This window comes from Passer montanus, unplaced genomic scaffold (genome assembly GCF_014805655.1).
Source record: "Passer montanus isolate IOZ18808 unplaced genomic scaffold, ASM1480565v1 scaffold20, whole genome shotgun sequence".
Taxonomy (NCBI): Eukaryota; Metazoa; Chordata; class Aves; order Passeriformes; family Passeridae; genus Passer; species Passer montanus.
This window is the reverse complement of record NW_024366592.1, coordinates 13,255,509-13,276,398: the sequence shown is the minus strand read 5'-3', so window position 1 is coordinate 13,276,398 and position 20,890 is coordinate 13,255,509. Positions and strand designations below refer to the sequence as shown.

Below are 20,890 nucleotides of genomic sequence, written 5' to 3'. Positions count from 1 at the left end.
TCTATTAAATTCTCTAGGGCTTCAGTTCTCATTTACACAAAGGGCCCTTTTAGCTGTGTAAAATGGTCATGAGGTAGGTGTAAAGATGATTGATGCCATCTTTATAACCCCTTTACACTGGGAAAACAGTGTAAAGTGGCTAGGGTGCAAATGAGAATCACACCTGGGTTTGTGAGAGTAAATTACATAGGGCTCTTCACAAATTCTGTGTGTCCACACAGGATTAATCCTACCTCTTTCTGTGGAATTCACCTACAAGATAAATTTCCCAGGCTTATAAAAAAAATGTTTTCTTCTTCAACACCTCTGTCCTTTTCAAGACTTTTAGTCCCAGCTTTTCTCCTGGTGCAGTCCACATGGATCTGACACTGGGAAAAGGCTGGGAGATGTGTGGATATGCTGTGGTAGGTGAAAATCTTTTAATTAGTACCTTCCAAAATTCTTAATCCAAGCAAAATACACATTGTAAAACCATACCTGGGGGAAACCAGTTCCTAAACCTTCTGTGTCTGTTTCTCCACCTCTCCTGTTCTGATTTTATGCTCTTGAGATACATGAAAAGGAAACAAAGAAGTTCATTTTTGCTAGATCAAAATGCCCCATATTTATTCATTAGGCACATAAACCACCAACAGAATACATGATGAATATTGCTTTCTTCCAGAGCAAAGGGTTAAGCTGCATTGTGCTGATTAGCAAACCGAATTTGTGGCTGGAAATGGAGGGTGAGCTGATATGGAGGTGCACAGCTTGTTAAGTGGAGCAGGCTCTGTTATCCAGACCTCCCTTCTCTTCCCTTCCCACATGCCGAAGGCATTTCCAGCAGCTCTGTGGTCATCCCCACTGTGTCTTCCATGCCCTAGAGCAGTCCCAGCAAATCTCAGCCCAGGGGTGAGCAGGCAGAGGCCAGGCACCGCCAGACCAGCCCCATCCCACAGCACTTGTGAGATGATAAGAGACTGCGAGTGAGAACTTGTGGGTGAGGCAGAGGTCAGAGGATCAAGGAGACAAAAGGCAGCTCTGGTGGAAACGCTGATGGGCCAGGGTGGAGTGCTGCACACCAAGCTATCCCCTGAGCAAAGGGATGTTTGGGATGGGTGGGGAGGAAGCATGCCCTGCTCTGCCAACACAGCCATCCTCTTGTTGTGCCAGCCATCATGCAGTGGTGAGGGTGGGGGGAGGCCCCAAAGCTCAGCTGTCATTCAGACTCCCTTTGATCCCTTTTCTGCTCCTTGTTATCTTCTGTGTGGAGAGAGGATCCCACATTTTTGGCTGGAGGGAGGGACAGGTGCACCGAGGGCCGTGCAGGTGGGAGGAAGGTACATCCTCTGCCCTGAGCTCTCACAGAGAGCACGGCTGGAGGCGTGTTGGGATGGGGGACAAACCTGAGCACACCGCAAGGTGAGAGGCACCCCTGTGTACCCATCTCCAGGCAGGATGGCCCTGCCACAGTTCTGTGAGCTCTGCTGGGAGCATGTTCCACCAGAGCCATGGGAGATGGGCTGGTTCCTGCCAGATCCATATGGATGGCCCCAAGGATGAGTCTGACACCACCAGCTCACCATCCCAGTCCTCCCCTGTCTCAGCTTGACCCAGCAGTGCCTGGCAGGCAGACTGAGGTCTTGGATGGGTGGTGACACAGGCACCCTTGCCAATGCGCCCTGCAGTCAGGCTTACGAGTGGTTGTTACTTTTAAGTGCAATAAAAAAGGTCATTTGGAAGCAGATCTCAAAACCTCTCATGTCCTGCAGCTCCTCGCTTTGTGGCTTGGCATAGAGCACCTTGGTGATGCTATGTCTGCTCCAGAGGAACTTTCCAAGACTAAAACTACAGCCAGCAGTGTTCTAGATAGGCCACAGGACACTTCACTACACTGTGATCTTCTGACCCTAGAGGCTTGATGGTCTAGCCCCTGCGTGATGTGTGATCACCATATGGAAGACAGTTTTTTTTGTAGGATTAGAGTTCTTTAAGCAGTTAGGTTTGTGCCAGTCTGGGTTTTTGACTTTTTGATGACTTTTTTTGCTGTAGAAAGTTGGCTGTTTTTTTTCTTTGAAGCCTTATATAAATTTCATTTTCTTCCTCCTAGCTAGTGATTATGGCACAATTTTTCTGGCATATGATTGCTCCACCTCAGAGACATCCTTATTCTGGCTGGGATCAGGAAATCCCTCGTCATGGCAGGGTGTGAGCACCAGCTGGCTTGCCCTTGCACAGATATGGATCAGGAAGCAGTGCCAAATGCTGCCAATTAGGAACTGCTCCTAAATTTAGCTGTCCCAGCTGTGCAAGTGGAAATGGCAGTTCAAGGGACAAACCAACGTATTTGTCTTGGTAGAAGGCTAATGAGATGTAAAGAACTTCTAGAGCTGCACTTTCAGGGTGAAAAAGCACTGCTTAAATACACTTTGTTTTTCCATCTTCGTTAAGAAATCATTATTCTGTTGCCCTCATCATTATCAGAGATGTCTTTGGGAGACTGGCAGTCTCTTCTTGCTTTCCTCCCTCCACCCCATTTTAAAAACATTCATTGTTGCAGGGATGTATCTTTCAGGGCTGTTGGCCTAACTCCACTGCTGGTGTGTAAGGCTGATTGTCTTCATAGGAGTTACGCCAAAAATGCATTTGGCCTTTTGTGCTTGAAGTATAATTGGTGGAACTGGCTAAAATCCGGGTTTGTCAGTCTGCAATTAGAGCAATATGGACATAGTTTTCAACATGACTACTGATTTAGGGTCCCTCTACTTTAGGAGTGCAACTTAAGGTTTCTTAAACTGATCTTTTCTCCCAAACATCAGAAATCTGCCTGGCATCTCAAGCAGGGCCCACCAAAGAACTTTCAGTGAACTCACTCATAATTGTTGTTTATTAGTAATTTGGTTAGATAGCCTATATCATTATTCACTCTGAAAAGTTATATGTATATTTTATACGGCAGCCATCAATATATTTACTTTGGTGTTGATCTCAACCTGAATTGGAAGAGGTCTTGACCTCCCTCATCACCTGTCTGAAGGTTAAATTCCCACCAGGTTAGCATGGATTGCACCCAGAGCACCAAGATATGATATATTCCCGAAGCATGTTCCCACTGATATAATTAAGCAGTTTGGATCAGATCCTTATTTGGCAGAAATTGTCATAGGTTCTCTAAAGGTAAGAGCAAAATGGACCCTATTCTGTAATGGCTGTAGCCCTGCAGATAAGTTTCCAAAGATTTTATCCATGGCTATTAAAGATCCTCTGTGGGGAGCATTTGTACAGCTGCATCTTTAGGACTCTGTGACCTCTAGCTAATCTCACAAGAGGCCTTTTCTCAAGAGCAGCTGTATGAAATGCTCCCAAAATAATTGAAAAATAAATTCATTAAAGCTGAGTAAGCATTTTTACTCTTCAAACGCCTTCCAAGCATCCATCCCTCTGCTGTGCCTGTGGTGGCAGTTCCCATCCCTGGCCACAAGCCCCTGCCAACCTAGCCCAGACCCTACACTTGCTGCCCCTGGCCTTCAGCAGCCATGAGAGGCTGGAAGCGAACGCCCACATAGAAGACCTGGTACCGGTGCTTCCACACCATGAAGCACATCAGCAGGCACAGCAGGGCTGACACCAGGTTGACAGCCATCTGCAGAAGGAGGTACAGGCTGAGCATTCTGGTCAGGCTGCCACAGTCGGCCGCATCCTGATATATGAAGGTACGGCCGAGGGGGTCTGCAGTGTCCAGTTTGCACTGGCAGGAATCCTGGATGGTGTCACAGGTGAACTTGGTCAGCTGCAAGTAGTGGTGTGCAGCAAAAGCCACTGCCAAAACACAGGCAACCAGAGCCAGGGCATTCAGGAGAAAATACAGCAGCTGAAAGAAAGGGAAAAAAAAGAGATAAACCCCTTTTTCCAGCTTCATAGAGATTGAGGAATTCACAAGGAATGCGTACCCTCAATGTACTGTCTGGAGATTGGATGCTTCAACAACTGCAAGGCTCCGTGTGATGAGAAGTTCAGCAGATCATCTCAAGAACTTGAGAACTTGCCTTGCATGTTTTATATGAGCATTGCCTTGCATATTTTATATGAGCATTGCCTTGCAATTTGGAGTTCTGGGGAGAGCACCAAGGAACTGGTGTGCCTATACATCAAGAAGCTTTCTAGAGAGGGAGGGAGCATTTTCCTCTCCAGTCGTACCTGCATTGACAGGAGTCATGGTCATCACCTGAGAAATATTAGTGCCTGGAAGCAGAGCTGAGCAGACTGAGCCTTGGGCTGCCATCTTACCCCATGCTGTGCTCACTCTAGGTGTTTTTGAGACTTTGCTCATGCACTATTCTTGGTTTGCATGTCTGAACCAATCTGATTTATACTTCCAAATCAGGCAGCGGGGTGGCTGATCTCCCACTTTAGGCCCTGTGGATGCAGCGAGCCTTTTGCTTCCCAAGTCCCACTGTAGAAAGGGAATGCACATCTCCACAAAAAAAGTGGAGTGTGCTATACTCAGTCTGCCTCCAAAACCTGTCCCATAAACATGGGGAAATCTTTCACAGGCATGAAAGGGCAGCAAGCACCTTTCTTTTCCCAGTGCTACAGAGTGAGAAGGATAAGGGTCTGCTCATCACCTCCACTGCTCCTCACAACAGTGGCAGCTTAAAAATAGTGTGGCTTTTATCAAGGCTAGCTCTGCAGAGTCCACCCCCACAAACACATGGAAACTGGCAGCAAGTCAGAGCCTTTGACACTCTGGGATTCAACTGAGAGCTTTGGATATCAGAACATTTGGACTTCCCTTTGCTTTTGATAGCTGGAATTGGCAGTTGCTGTACGGCATACAAAATATGTGTGAATGTATATTAATATCATGTTCTGTGTTTAGCCAAAATCGCATTTTTTGGTTCTGTTCAGCACTGTAGAAACATTTATTTTCCTTGGCATCTTATCTGTCAGACACTTGCCATGGTTGGGAATCTGTTATTTTAAACAGCAGCTTCTCTCTCTCTTTCTCTCTCTTAATTCAATACTGCAAGGAAAATATCAATATAAAAGCTTTTTCTTTTTGACCTTGAAACTCCAACTACGTATGTCTTGATAAAAATCACACTCCTGGTATATTTGTCTTAGAACTGTGAATCAATTTTTTGTTTGGTTGCCAGCTTGAAAAAAATATTTGGTATTATCGCAGGTCCTGAAGCACTATGTACATTTTCCCCCTCATATCACCAAATTCTTACTGAAAGATCTTAGTTTCCAAGACTTGGCTGCTATTAAATTTAATTACTTCCTCTGTGGGTTTAAACCAAGTGCAGCTTCAAAATGAGGGTGGCTCTTCTTAAACGCAATTAATTTGCCCCCGCAACTTTCAAGGGAAGGGTCCATGGGAAAGGTGAAGCTGGAAAATGGGGCCACCTCCTCATATTAAATGTACAGAAGATGGAGTGCTGCTGACAGATGGACCCCCTTCAAACCAAGATGTAGTAATTCATAAGCCAATGGCATTGTTTTCAAAGATTGTGCAAATATGTTCAGTGGGGAAAACAGAAAATGGACAAATGTTGGTTGTTCTGTGATATAGAAGTCCTGGTGGAAATCCCTGGATTCAGCCCAGCAGAAGACAGAATCAGGCCTCCCTAACAGATGGAATACTAAGCCAAGACAGTACCATGTGCCTGATTCTCCCTTGGCAGGCATTTTATTTAGCTAACAACTTCTATCCAAAGTCAGGACACAACAGCCTAATCTATGCTCCAGGTACAGTGAGGGAGAATTTGTGTGTTGTGTTCCTAAAGGGAAGGAAATCTCAGAATCTGAATACACAGGCAGCTCTGATGATAATCCTTGGAGGCAAAGGGAGATGCATGGGGAACACAGGGCAATTTCAAAAAGCTTATTATTCTCACTAAATGTTTGCAGAGGAGTCTCTCTGCAAGCTGCTGAAAATGAACACATTCCCAAATATCAAAGGTGAGCTAAATGCAAGCACTGCCTCTCAGGGAGCACAAGACTGTGAGGGCTGAGATTCCATCAGCAGATTAATCACATGCCAGACCTGGAGGCAACTTCAGCATCATAAATACAACTGTGTGGTGGGCTCTGCCCAGGAACCAGGACTTGCCACTGGAAAACTGTTTTTAAGCAGTTTCAGAGAGACAGGCACTGCAATTGCTGCTTAAATAGAAGGAAAAAAGAGAAGTGGGGAGAGACAGTGTACAGTGACCTCAGAGCATGGCAGCTCATCCTCCTTTATGTTCCTCATATGAGGAAGAGACATTTTAGCAATATTTACTGGCAATAGTTGTCCTCTGTGACTAAACTGAAATAAATAACAGGAAGGTGGATTAAGTTCCTCATGGAAAAGGCTGCTCATACTTATCAGAGGTGAAGGCAGAGGGGTTTGCAAAGGTGGATCAGGAGGCCGTTTTTGAGGGCAGTGGTAGCTCAGGCATGAGCCCCTGCAGGGAGCAGGAACTGTGGTGTGTCACGGCATGGCCTGGGTGTGCAGGAGCAGAGGGTGTCACTACCCCGGGCTTCAGGGAATGATCTGTCAAATGTCAGCACAGAGCCCAGAAAGTCCACAGGATGGCTCAAGATTTTCCTGTGTGGCACTCACTGGCTGTTGATGTCCTCCTGAAGGGCACAGCCATCCTCTCTTTGGGTGGCCTCCCTTTCTCAGGGACACATGGCATGCTGCAGGTACCCACAGCAATCTCCAGAAGGGACTTCTGCCGAAATCAGTTCTCACACCTCCTTCTTTAACAGGATCCAGGGTTCATGCAAGTGTGAAATGAAAGAAGCAGCTGCTGAGAGGGAGGAAGGCAGACAGGTCTCCACAGGTGTCCTCCTGTTTTCCACCCCGAGGGAGTCTCTCGCAGTGGTCAGAGAGTCACCTTGGGGGTTGACCAAATCCCCCAGGCCTCTGTGTGTGTGTGTGTGTGGTCCTTCTCTCACAGTGATTCTTGGGCTGTGTAAGGGAACTTGGGGTGCTTAATGCACTCCAGGGAATTTCAGACATGATTTTCCTGCAGGATGATGCTTGGCTGATGGGACTCAGCTATCAGTGTGAGGGCAGGACCTGGGCCACACCCCGTAAGGATGGTCGGAGTGAACTGGGCTGAACCCAACTGCAGTGCTTGATGAAGCTCCAGGCCCTCAAGGAGAAAAGAACAACCCTCTGAACAATCTGTCTCATGACTGCAATCTTGCATCCTCAGCCTTGTCATAGCTAATGCTTGTTTTAAGTTCAGAGATAGCCTTTAACTGAAATTCAAAGATTTGAGAAGTGATACTGGAGATGTAGATGAGTCCTATGTGATCAAAGTCCTGGAGAAGAGTTTTAGCTCCTACTTTGTTAAAATAGGTGTGAGCCTTTCAGACAGAAGCCTTTTTTTGGGTTTTTTGTTTTTTTTTTTTTGGTCCTGTTATTCCAAACTGTGGGATAGCAACTCCCAGCAGGGACATGGGACAGGAGAGGTGAACAGCCTGGGAATGATGAAGTTCTGGGGCATGCTGCAATAAGAAATGCTGAGAAGGGAGATTTTGGGCAGGAGGGTGCCTTGGGTAAGCAACAGTCCATGGGCTATTGACTGAAATAGTGAGATTTAAGCTCTAATTCTGCCAGGTGATGGCCCATTTTACATCACCTCGGGAGCAATTCCAAAATGTCTATTTTCCTATGGGGAACGATGCCTCACATTCCTTACCGTCTGGGTGGGTGGCAGAGACATCTGAGCTGCCCAGCCCAACATGCCGTTCCCAACAGCAGAGATGACTCCCTTCCTGCCTGGATGCCAAATTCAATTTAATGCTGCAGGGCAGACAGTAAAAAGTCTGGCGTGGCAGCCTCTGCCCAGCCCAGTAACCTTCCTTGGGGGCGGAAAGGTGACAAGGGACAATGTAGATGCAGCCACGGGGCAGGCACAATTGTTCCTCTCCCCTTTTTTCTTTAAGTCCGGGAGAAATCTGAGAAAGACACGAAAGACACACCGGGGTCTAATTTCTAAGGGAGGATGGATGCCAGGGCTTGAAAAGCTGCTTCTTGCATTTTGTTTCCTTCTGCCTTTTTCCAGTTAATAATCGCTGTTATTTTGTGCTGCTTGTGTCAGTATTTTTCTTGGTTATTATGTGTCTGCAAAATATTAAGAGCCCTGAAAAATACAATAATAAGGAAAAATAGCCCAGGAAAAATAGTTTTAAAACCAAGTGTTCTCAGCCTTGCTCTTCTAGCTGCTCATCAGTGTCAGCAAAGCAGTTTTGGAGACAAAGGTAGGGTATGGTGCAGTTCCTGCAATGCTTAGATGGGAATTTGCTTTGTGGAAGAATGCATGTCCCTGTGCTTTCTGAGTACTTTCCCATTAAATTTTAAACCTTGATTTAAGTGGACTCATTTTATGCCACCTTACTTCTTACCCTGCTCACTATCTCCACTTAATCCACTTAAACTCTCTGAACACTTCCCAAATTATTCCAGCTTTGTCTATATTCCTAAAACATGGTGAATAAAATGGTATCTTGTTCTGATATGAAATGTTATTAGAGTTTCCCCTTTATAGGATACAGTTTCTTAGTGTCTTCTTTGGCTGCCTGGAAAGTAACAGAAAACCATTCCTGCATTTCAGGTGCATTTTCACTTCTTTTCCTGTGGTCTTAAAAATATCCCCTGTATCAACATTTTTGATTATATTTAATGACATAAGAAGCAAAAAAAAAAAAAAAAAGGTTAAAAAATGTTCAGGTACCTTCACTGTAAACTGGGCACATGTCTTCTCATCAGGTTGGTACGAGATACAAACCATAACAAATCCCACTAAGGCCACCACACAGATCTGCAAGGGAAGAGATGTAAAATGTGTCAAGGTTAACAAAACCCTACAAACCAAAATTCTTTACCCCCCTGCAAGCCAAGATACCTTTCTGTGTTTGCAGAACCATAATTCAAGAAGCAGTGTGGAAGCAGTCATCAAAGACACAGCACAGCAACAGCCTCCAGGATGTGTCAAGTTGTTTTGCCCACACAACCATCAAAAAAGAGAAGAAGGTTTCTGAAGCTGGGCTTACAAGCCCAAAGAGTACCATCCTGTGTAGCTCTGGGTGCTGACAGGGTTTTTATGTCATCCATGCAAGTTTTAAATTATTAAACCATGGCTGCCACTGGGTAAAAAGCAGCAGAGTTTATTGCAGAGGCTTTCACCCACTTTTGGAGTGGACACCTTACTAAAGAAGATATCCATCTCCCCTGCAATCTGAAACTATGTTTTAGCCCTGTGGCAGTAATTGCTGAAGGTTAAAAGTAATGGAAAAATATTTGCACACTTGTTTATTAATTTAGCTGCATTAATTATTATTTCTGGATTTATCTGCAGAAGCAGGTACAGGTTGGCATTTTCCAGGTAAGAAGGAAAGATCCTCCTCTGAGGAACTAGCTCAATTAATGTGATTTGGGTTTTTTTTGTTTAGAAAACACAGTGTGTCGCCATACAGTGCTAAGCATTCCAGTCAAGTGCCCTCCTCTCCCACTTTTTGGAGGATCAGTGAGCAAACCTCACAGGAGGACTTAGGAGCAGCAAACTTCTGCTTTTTGGCAGTTCATCCCCTGGATGGAGGAGTTGGGTACCCAGGCACCAGGTGAGAGCTCTCTGTGGGGCTGGATCTGGGCATGAGAGAGACTGTTGGCAGCTGGAGCTGTGTTTGGAGGAATCTGTGCATGTTTGAGCTGCCTTGGAAAAACAGGTGAGTTGATGGCATGCATGTGTTTTTAAATGACCCTTCAAATCACACCTTTAAAAGCCATTTTAGGTGTGCTGAGCATCAGTGGAGACTTTGGATGAGATCAGGCACTGTTCTTTCAGAGATCCTCTCTGCACGCAGGGCCAGGAGCAAGTCTTCACCTCCCTGCTAGGACTATCTTGGTTATAGATGACAGCTGTTAAATTCTCAGTGACTGCAGCAAGATTCTATTTTTTTTTCACCCTCTCCATTTTACTTCTGAAAGAAGTACTTTACTTTGGAAGAGTTGTCATTAATTTGAAGTTCTCTGCTTTCCCATAGCAATGGGATTTGCCCTCTTTGGCCAGTGCCATGTGTGAGCTGCCTTTGCCAAGGTGGGGCCATGTCATGGAGATGCCTGCAGGAATGTGGGGCTCCATCACAGCCCTATCCCCACCTGCATGCTTACATCCAGATTTCCGGCTCCATAGGAAGCTTGTCCTGCAGTGAAAAATGCCCAGCTGTCCTTTTGGACAGTGATGGATAAACATGTTCCTTTATGATCTGTTGCAGAAAGTATCCAACTTTTTGCATCTGCATTGTTGGTGCAAGGCCCGAGGCAGCAGCCCTGCAAAGGAGAAGTACCTCCCAATACACACAGAGCCAGGTTCCCTCAAGAACCTGGGCAATTAGTAACACTTTTCCCCATGAAGTTTTATTTCATGTCATTTCAGGGGACGTGAATAGGAAGTATTGCCCCAGAACATGTCTAAAGAATGCGTCAGTATTATTTACTCCTTTCCATGTCATGTGTATTTATATTCTGATCCTGTGACTTACACAGAGCCTCCAATTTATTTGTTTATTTCTTTTTATTGTTGGCAGCCATAGCTGGCAGGGTTGTCTGGGGAAAAAGCAACCTTTCTTGTCAAAGGTCCTTCAGTGCTGGGGTTTTTTTTGCCCTGTAGTGCTTCTGTGTGACTGAACCATGTTTTATTTCTCAGGATTAATCGCCTTTGTCCTTGGCCCCTTGCACCATATATTAGTCTTTTAATTCAATTAACATGCCCATAAAACTTAAATCACAAGAAATCCTACTGCTGATAATATCCAAATGATAAACTCCCCCAGCTGGACCTAAGTATTGTCAGGATCTGGTGCTGAAGGATCCTGTTATGAGCAACAAATCAAATTTGCTTAGCTTCAGCTACACGAGTGGGCATTTACACTTGCATGGACCAAGAGCCAGATTTGCCTCCAGGTGACTGCCATGAGATATTATGGGTCTGTTCCCACTCCCTCCTTCCCCTTCCATTTAACCACAGAGGGCTGACAGAGCTGCATTCATTTCTGAAGGGAAGAGACCAATGCTAGAATTTTCTCTCTGCCATCAAGTGCCTCAGACAAGTTTTGCAAAACTCCTGCTGGCTTCACACTTGGCAGGATCAGACCTCCCTCTTCAGAAAACTTTCCATACAAAGGGCTATCACTTAAAAGCATCTCCCTTCCTGTACACGCTTTCTAAAGGTCCTCTGGGATTTAAATAATATACTCAGGGACAAGTGAAGAGGAACATTTGTAGAAAGGTATCTATAAAGGATTACACTGGGTCAGGATTCTGGCAAGTCTTGGCCAGGATATTTCAGAAAGTTTAAGCATTTCTCTTACAAGAATACAGTACAATTTTAAATTTTTTTTTAAACCAGAGATGTGTGTTTTTCTAAATGGCAGTACAAAATAACATGGCTGAGAATTATGACCCACATATGTTTAACATTTCAGCTCTTTAAAGGTAAATTCACTCCTTGGAGGAAACCAAAGCATGGAACATTTATATAGCAAACAGCTCTATGCTGCTATTTTATACATTATTAATAGATCAGCTTTGAATTACACCTGTGAAGTGTAACAGAATAACTATAAAAATCCACTGGTAAGTATTTTTTAGGAGCCTCTAAGTAACTATAACAGCTGCAGGTGTGTTACAGGCGCTGTTGATAGTGATTGTTAAGCAGCATTAGGTAATCCCACATCCTGGTGCTGCAACAGCCACTGCCACATCCCAGTGTGAAGCACACATTTCCCATGCCTTATTGACTGAGCACACAACATAAAATGCAATTTAACCCACTTCAGCACGTGCTTGCCACCAATCAATGTGCATTTGCTACACAAATAAAATAGATTCGCTGAGACCTGCAGGATGGCACTTAATTAGATCAGCTCTGGTCAACTTTTACCCAGAAATCCAGGAATTTGCATTTCTGTGCATATTTCAACTCAAGTTTATTTCAAGATCTTACTTCAAAATTTCCATATGGACTAACACATCCCTTGCTGAATAGGTAGTGACGTGAAAGGTTATCCAAGGGAAGAATTTAATTTTGGAAAGCACTGCCTAGAAAAAGACCCAAATGTGATACAGAAGTATTTAGGAAAGGTAAAGATGTCATTTTGCTTAAGGCACACCCTGTGAAATCCTTCCAGTTCACAACCCAGGAGACAACTATTACTAACACTGGCTGAAGAACTTAAATATTTAGGCTTACAAAATTTTTAATAATATTTCTTTTTGGGGGGAAGAAGTAGACATTCATCCCATTGGACAGGAACACCTCAGGGCTGAAAAGTGACTTAAGAATTGTTGGGTTTTTAAGCCACAATCAAAATAGGAGGAGAAATTTTTCAGCTTGCTCCCACCCCAAAGAGGGCAGGAACCAGGAAGGTTGGAAACATCCACCAAGAAATGAAGGCAGGAGACAAAAATCTGGCTCTAAGGAGCATCTTGGGTCTGTGCCACATCACAAAGCAAATGCTGCAAACACTCACAAAGACACAGTATAGCTCTTTATGTGGGGGCTTCGTTAGCGAAAACCTCCTGCCACCATTTTTAAGGGCAGGAAGCAAACACACTGCAGGACAAAACCTCTCCCAGGTACACCTTGCAATGCCACACAACACTGCTGAGACCCACAGGAGGACTCTTTCTATTTAATGAGAATGTAAATTCAAACTTCAGGAGGAAAATGACTGTTAATAGAATTAGGAAGACAGCTCCATTATGGAGAACTTATTTTGTAGTTGCTCACTTGGAGACATTGGGGGTCTTTCTGTTTTTAGGGACACAGGTAAAGAATGATCTCCTGCAGCTGTCTCTGGAGTTTCTGGCTCTCCCTCACAGGTGATACTTGGCTGATGGTTCTCCCACCTTATCAGATATGGCAAGGCTTAGCTTCTGTCTACACCTTTGGAGAAACTGCTTTATCCACCAAATCTAACACTCCCACTGGACACAGATTTTGATGCAGGAAAGAGCTTGTCCTTGTTGGCTTTGCCATTATAAACCTGGATCACCTCTGGTGCCAGACATCTCTACAGGATGCTGCCAACAGCAGTACTGAAGTTTATTGGCTTTATGAGGTTTGAGGAAGCTGTGATGGAAGTGGTGCTGCAGGCAGCTTTCACTGCCAGCTTTCATCAGCCTCAGGTCAGCCTGGGTCTCACTGTCATGTGTGAAAGAAGCCAGTCTGCAGCACAGAGGTACTGTGCCCACATTTTTTTTTTTTACCCCTTACAGATTTCTTGTTAAATTTAAGGACAATTTAGTTGCATATAAGTTACTACCAGAAATAATGGCAACAACAACAACAACAATAATATTAATAATAATTGTTGTTATTATTATAACAATAAAAATTACAAACGTATATTATGGTTGCAAGCAAAGGCCATCATCATCATTTAGGAAATCATTCTTTAAACAGCCATAAACCCACAATAACTGCCCATCCCTGCCCCACCTACAGAATAAAATAATGATGTCTTTACTACTGGTCTCTTCAAGCCATGCAATAACACTCCCTGGCAGATCCACAACTTTCTCTTAATCCTGTAAAGTCATCAAAATCCTGCAAGAGCATCCACAATCAAATGAAATGATATTTTTTTCCATAATAATCTTTGCTGTTTAGGTCAGTTGCTTGTCACTTGTGTTAAGGTAAGATTTCATTCCCCCAAAGGCTACAATCGCTTACACAGCCAGGAGCTGCAGCAGGAGTCCATTGCTGCTGTTAAACCAAAAGTACAGTCCTGGCTGAACAAACACCTGAGGGATCAAAAAAATAAAATAAAATGAAGAGTTCACAGAACCAGCAGTGATTTTCAGCCTGAGAAGTGCAGCATGGCTGAGAGTACTCGTGAAAAGTATTTGTGGTTTGGGGTGTGTCTGTGATGGTGAAAGCCACCATCTCCATAGTCATGAGGCTACCTGGGCTGGGGAAACCTGTTTGATATCCCCTCTCCAAATTTTAACCAGGCTTTTTGCACAAATTCCAGCCAGGAATTCTGCAGTCAAACTGCTAAGCCACAGATGGGTCCAGGATTAGACCAGCCCTGGTCAGGTATCAGACACACCTCAGGTGTGCAGTTACCTTCTCAAACCATTCCTTCCGAGTGTTTGAACATTTCTCCTTATCGAGGTTTTCCACTCCACACCTGAGCAAAACAAAAGTGTGAATTTCAGTGAATCAATGCATGGTCACTCTTGGAAAAGGATGAGATTTCATGCCAGAGGGTTCTGAAGAGTCCTGCCCTAGTGCTACACATGGCTCTAAACAAGCACTGGCCTCTTCTTCAAGGCAGTCCTCCCTTAAACCTTTTGATGTTTTCCCGTGGCTAACTGAAGCTAGCCTGTACCAAAAAAATATGGATGCCTGCAGCACTTTTTGATGACACCAGGTTTTAAGAGTCACCTTCTATTTGAAATATTAAAAATTGTTTCCCCAAAAACAAGCAAAAGTTTATAGAGAAAAAAACATTTCTGATTCCAGGTAAATGAAGGTCGATTTAGCTGCTTTATCAGTTAAAAATCTGCCTGCCTTTTGCACCACACAGCCCCACATCAGCCTCACCTCCACAAGGGCAGAGAAGCCAATGCTTGAGCACTGATGCCAAAAAGCCACAAGCCACAGCCACCCTTGAGTAATGCTCAGGGACCCTCTGTCCTGGGGAACACCTGGGGAGATGGAGAAGGGCTGGAGCAGGGAGAAGTATCAGAGCTTCTGGGCTGGGGGCTCAGCTCATGGCGGATCTTTTGGGATGCTTTTTGCAATAAAAGTGACAGCTGGAGCCATGGTTGCTGCCTTGAGCAGCTTGTGAATCAGATTTTTTTAAATGCTTTTAAGAGTCCTAATTTTATGAACATCTATATGTATACATTTAAAATAACTTCCTGACAGAAATAATAAACACCCTGGATAATCATTTCTGATAAGCACTTCTGTAATTTTCTTAACTCCCTGAGTCTGCAAAACACGGCTGAAAAGGGAGCTTGCCCATGAAAACTCTGATACTCTCCATTTTTGATCACAGTGGAAAGAATCTAAAGTATGTTTTTCAAGGGGAAATACATTGTTACTTCTTCTGGGTGTCAAAAGGCCACAAGCTAATGAAAAAGAATGAAAAGGATACCATTAATGTCTACTGTCTCTGCAACACTTTTCATCCCAGGATCTCAAGGGATGACGGATGGCCACTATTAACCCCACTTTGCAGGGGAAATAACAAAGTCTTAGCAAGGTTAAGTAACTTGCCCAAAGCTATGCACCAAGCCAGTGGCAAGGCACAGGAAAAAATAAAGCCCTGCACTCATGAGTGGGTTTGTGAAGTTTGTCCAAGCTCCTGCAAAGCAGCAAGAATAAAGAGACTGTCAGGGAGTCCAGCCTGCAGTTCGGGGAGCTGGGAGGTCTCATGGGCACCTTCAGTGTAATTGGTTCCAGGCAAGTGAAACAAATGCTACCTTCACCACTTTTACTGCATCTATCTGCCTGTCCTTAGCAATGGGGAGAGGTTTTTTTATAGGGAATAGGTTACTGAAGCTAAAGCAGAAGTAAATCCTGAAGGCTTCATAGTTTCTGTCCATAAAATTGTCTTTTGGTTTCTGACTCATGGTCCATACATTTTTGGACTAAATTTATTTTGGTTTTAAGTGGGTTTTAGCTGCTTTTCATGGTGAAATGCTCTTGGTGCAACACAAGTTGCATCATTTCCTTCTGCAGAGGCTCAGAAGGGAAGGGCCGATGCTCTGGGGAGGGAGCCCTGCAGCTTGGAGCCCTCCTCCACTCCCTGTCAGAGCATCACTGGCCACATTTATTCCCAGGATGGTGAACCCAATCCCTGGCCTGCTCCAGCCTCACAAACCTACAGTCAGGTTTTGAATGCATTTGATGCTGAATTCTTAAATGGGAATTCTGAATTCCCATTTAATTCAGACTGCCTTGCCTGGTTTTCCTCACTAGCATTTTTCACTGGCTCCTCTAAAAACAGTTCCTTTCCATTCATGGTAATGCACTGAAGCACTTGATTTTCAGCAAGGAACAGTGTTACCATTTTGTCATTAATAAAGAAGAAAAAAAACAGTTTTCAATCAATCAATGAGTCAATCAATCAATCAACCAGGTTCTATTCAACACATTAGCAATTTTCCTTCATTTTTCTGTCATCCTGCATTAACAGCCATGGGGTCAAATCCAGCCTGGTGTAATTCCAAAGGAGTAACACCAGGAATGTGCTTCACTCATTATATCTAATGTTGCTAAAAAGGTCTCGATAATAGATTTTTTAAGTTCTTGATTCAGTTCAGAATCAAGTTCAGAATACTAATCAAGTCCTTTAAAAAGAGTACTTGAGTGGGATGCTACTAAAACAAATATGCTCTGGTATTTTACACCACATCTTTCTGTCCTGTTGCTCATTTCTGTGTGAATATACAAGTTTTAGAAAGTTGCTTTCTGCCATGAGGTTTATTCTCGAGCAGCACATGGGTCATCCATCCCCTATCTAACACCTTCCATGCAGCCCAAAAACCAGTCCACAGGACATCCAGCCACATGCAGCTCCTAGCCAAGGACTCTCCTTTGTGGACCAGTTTTCCCCAGCTCTCCAGAGGCCAGTCCTCAGTACAGTCCCCCACCACAGCTCAACAGCAGCACTCTGTGACTGCACACCTGGAATTTCCAGCCCAGCAGCTTCTGGGTATCTCCACCTGATGTCCCAGTGGGCACCAAGTCCCTCCATGGAGACACCACAGCACAGGAACAAAGTAGATGCAGCACGCTGTGGCACCTGCTGCATTTTGCCCCTCAGATGTGCTTTGCACTGGTCCCTTGGTACCACAGCCAGTGCTCCACACGGCTCTGCTACTGGGAGGTGTGGGCTTGCTCCACCTCCTCATCCTCTCCTTTCTAGCACCAGTTTCCTTTTCACTTCCCTCTGACATGGTGGCAGATCCCTCCTTCCCTTCTGCTTTGGGCTAAGGATACAGGAGAGCAGCATGGTTGCCCAGGAGCCTGCCTGGCCATATGCCCCGGTAGAGAGTCCCTGTCATCACCTGGAGGGTAAACAGAGGGGCACCAAAAGCCAATTTGAGCCACAGATGAATCAAACCATGCTGGAGTGTGCTGGTGACTCAACATCTCACCAGAGTCCCCAAGTAAGCATCACGATCTGACTCAGAACCTAGGTGCAGTCACCCTTCCCCATGGGGCTGCCCACAGCCTGCACTGCTCCTCCCATTAGCCAGGGCACCCCGCAACATGAACCAAAACTCTCAGAGTCCCAAGACATGTTTCCCCAGGAAATGTTTTCCCAGGGATTACCCTGGCTGGTGAGTGCAGAGCATGGTCACCAACCACAGCTGAAAGCTGAGGCTTGCTCTGAGTCAGGAATTAGCTCAGGAACACACATGGAGAATTATTCCTGATTTTCAGGGGGAACTCTGAAAGTACTGAGCTTGGCCTTGTGTGGGCATCTAAATGTCACTACTGCTAGCAGCTGCTGCTAAAAACAACAGGGGTTAGAGCTCTGTTTTCAGAAAGCAGTGACTTTGGTGGGGTTTCAGGCCTCCCCAAGGGAGGCCAGCCATTTGTGGATGTCTCAGATGAATGCTGCTGGGGCACTGATGACATTCACACAGGCCAGGGGCTGCTTCATGGCTTTTCTCATATCCCTGGCTGTACATTAGTTCAGTCCAGCTTACTCTTTCCCCATCTTTTCCTAGTGAAAAAGCTATTTCAAACCTGTTATTGCAACAGTGCTGTCTGGAAAATACATAATCTGACCTCCAGAATCCTCAAAATAAACATGAGGAGTGAACATGCCACATTTTATCATCTGTATTCCCTCTGGCTTGTAACAGTCAAAACTTCCCAGGAAGAAATTCCTCTTCCAAGCAAGGGCAAGCTCTTGCTCCACAAAACACCACTAATTTCTTGGATACCTCTTCAGTCAGAAGAGAAACATGAAGAGATGAGTCAGAGGAGCTCTTCCTCTGGGAGCTCAGGCCCTGCTCCTTCCACCCTCTGAGGGGACACCCAGCAGGATTAACACAGCAAACCCCATCCAGTTCAGATGCTCAGATAATCTTTTAAAAATTAATTACATTTACAGAAGATGCTCCCATAGCTCTTCAGTGTTTCAAGAAATCTTTTCTCCAAGTACCTAAACACAAATTTATTTGCTGGGAATTCCTACAATCTGACAACACCCAGGACTGTGCTAACACATCAGGGCATATTTTCAGGACATATTTTCCTGAAACCTGTTGCCTAGGGAAGAAACCTGCATGCTTAATTATATCCATGGCTTATCCCAGGCTCATAATCACTGACCCTGTCCCTCCACAGGCAAACCTCACATCCCCAAGCCCACAGCCAGCAGAGTAACACCATGGATGGCACCACACACCCTCTCCCTACCTCTGCAGGGGTGGCTGCTGCTGGGGAACCACCAAGGCTTCCCCAGCAGGGATGCCTCTGATTTAGACCCAGCAGAACACTGCCCTCTGCCCAGTCCTCCCAGCCCACGCAGTGAGGCTGGTGTGTCACTCTAAACTTGACTTGGCAGGAGCCACCAGCTCCTGTGAAGGGTTCCCTGTCCCTGCCACGTCTGCCAATGCTATCCCCTTCCCCATGGCCACATGCAGTCAGGAGCAACAGTGGGAAGAGGGTTAAATCCCAGCTCTGGAGACAGACATTGCTCTTCTCACCCAGCTAAAAGTTGAGACTTTACAGAGTTATGCTCTCACTTCCAAAACCTGATGGCTATGATTTGGTGGGCAAAGAGGGTAGGCAGCATAAGAAATTAACTTTTTTTTTCCAGCATCCCCAGGCAGGAGTTCACTGCAAAGCACAAGCTAATACATACATCCAGTGAACAGCAACCCTGTATTTTATTTCAGGTCTGTTGGGTACTGCAGGGAAGAATACGAAAGGCTGTGTTATTCTGCAGGAGCTGTCTTCCTTGAGAATGTACAGCCAGACACTTAATCCCGGGAATATTTATAGTTAGCATAACTCAAATGGTGTTGTGCATGCAGTTGGTTAGTCTAAAGTGGAGCGTCATGCAACTTGCATTAATGCTGACAAAGGCACTTAATGGAGAAAGAGACTTTATGCTTACAATTATCCCAGCCCAATATGGAGTGTCTCTGACTGGCAGAGAGGAACTGATGCCTGCCATAAGGAAGCCCAGCACTGTTACAGAGGTGCCTAACGCCAGCTGCAGCAACGCAAACAGCAGCGGGAAACGGCAACCACAACAAGTGTGGGATTCCTCCTCCTGGCCAGTTTTGGGATCCCCCTTAGCTTTCTTCTGCTTCTTCTTCATCTCGGACTCCTGCGTCGAGCCGGTGCTTTTCTCCCCTCCGGGTGCCTTCCCTGCCTGTTTCTGGGTATTCGGGGACGTGCCGTGGCGGGCTTTCTTCTCCTCCTTTCCCATGCCGGCGGGCTTTGGGCTTTCACGAGTGCGTGCGCCGATGGGGGTGTTAGTTTTCTGCCCCCCAAAGCTTCGCTTTGTGCCGGCTGAGTTGTTCCTGGTATTTGAATCAAGGAGGCTGAACAAATATGGAAAACATTTGGAAGCAGATTGTCAGAGCTTCGAAATGCCACATATAGCCCTGAGAATGGGGGGATGCAAGGGGGGTAGCGCACTGCCAACGTGCAGGCGCCGGCTGTGCGCGCACCGGGCTGGGCGTGCGCGCTCACACGGCTCCGCAGGTGTGAGCGCATCTTTGGTGCTTGGGGACGCACGGGCAAACAGCAGGGCAGGAATTCCGCACCGCCGGCTGGTGAACAGCAAGGAAATGGGCCTTGCCAGGGAGCCGGGAACACTGCAGTGCCGGTGCAGGGAGCAGGCAGGAAGGAGCTCATGGCACTGTGGCTCCGCTGGGGGTTACCGGCAGGCAGAGCGTGGCTGGGGGCACCCAGACAGCACCGTGCACATTCCACACACCCGCTGAACCGCTTTAAATAGGTTCGTCCCAGGGGGAGGGAGTTGACTGCGTGTACGGAAAATACGAAGTAAGTACAAATGAAAATACAAGTTAATGTCCTGGGGAGCCAAAAGGGATCCTGTCTCTCCCCAAAAGTTGCAAAAGCACAGCTAGGCATGTTTTATGACAGAGACAGCAACCAGCAGTGAGGACTGGTGCTTCTGAGCAGGCAGTGGTAGAGCGTGGAGCAAACATCTGCTGAGTGTGTTTCCAGGTCTGCAAGTTATCCATACCAGAAAGATTGTTTATGTTACCTAAAAGACAGAGGGAGGTCTTATTGTGAACATGTGGTCACTACACTTCATCCATATGTGGGCTCAGGCTGGTGCTTGGAGACAGCACAGCAACAGAAGTGGTGGAATTTCTCCTGAAATACTCAAAAATTGCTCTGTGGCTGAATCCAGCGCTGGGAGCCCTGGAAGAGTCTCTCAGACACGGGAGGGTCTCACCCGTGGAGGTGCCAGCAGGACTGTGGTCTGCAGACACTCAATTCTGTCTCTGTGGAGAGGAGAGAGCAAGAAGAGGTGGGTGCTGAGTGGTGCTATACCAGGGCTGTGCCAGCCCTGAGTTCAGCCAGGCCATGGTGCACAAATCCTGTGAGGGAAGACCAAGGGAAGCAGGGAGGCTGTGGGAAGCTTGTGCTTAGCTCAGGCCAGAGGAATTACTCAAAAGCTTAGGGATAAACAGGTGCTTAAATACTTTGCTGGCCCAGGGCCAAGTGTGTACAGCCTGATGTATGGCATCACTCCTCTGTGCATGCAGCTCCATGTCCCTGCTGGCACAGGGACACCCTGAGGACACGTGGGCTTGTGCTGCTGCCCCACAGACACCTATGAGAGAACTTTAATGATCCAGCCAGCTCTGTCCCCACCACGGGGCTGT

General features: G+C 45.8%; 1 protein-coding gene across 1 annotated transcript; it reads right to left on the bottom strand.

The window, feature by feature from the left end:
- Positions 1–578: 578 nt before the first annotated feature.
- Positions 579–19,627, bottom strand: SSPN (sarcospan). The gene is given in 4 exon segments (XM_039708090.1): positions 579–3,850; positions 8,715–8,801; positions 19,138–19,596; positions 19,598–19,627. Coding segments are annotated over 4 exon segments (942 nt in total). The 3' UTR covers positions 579–3,484.
- Between the last annotated feature and the right edge of the window lie 1,263 nt (positions 19,628–20,890).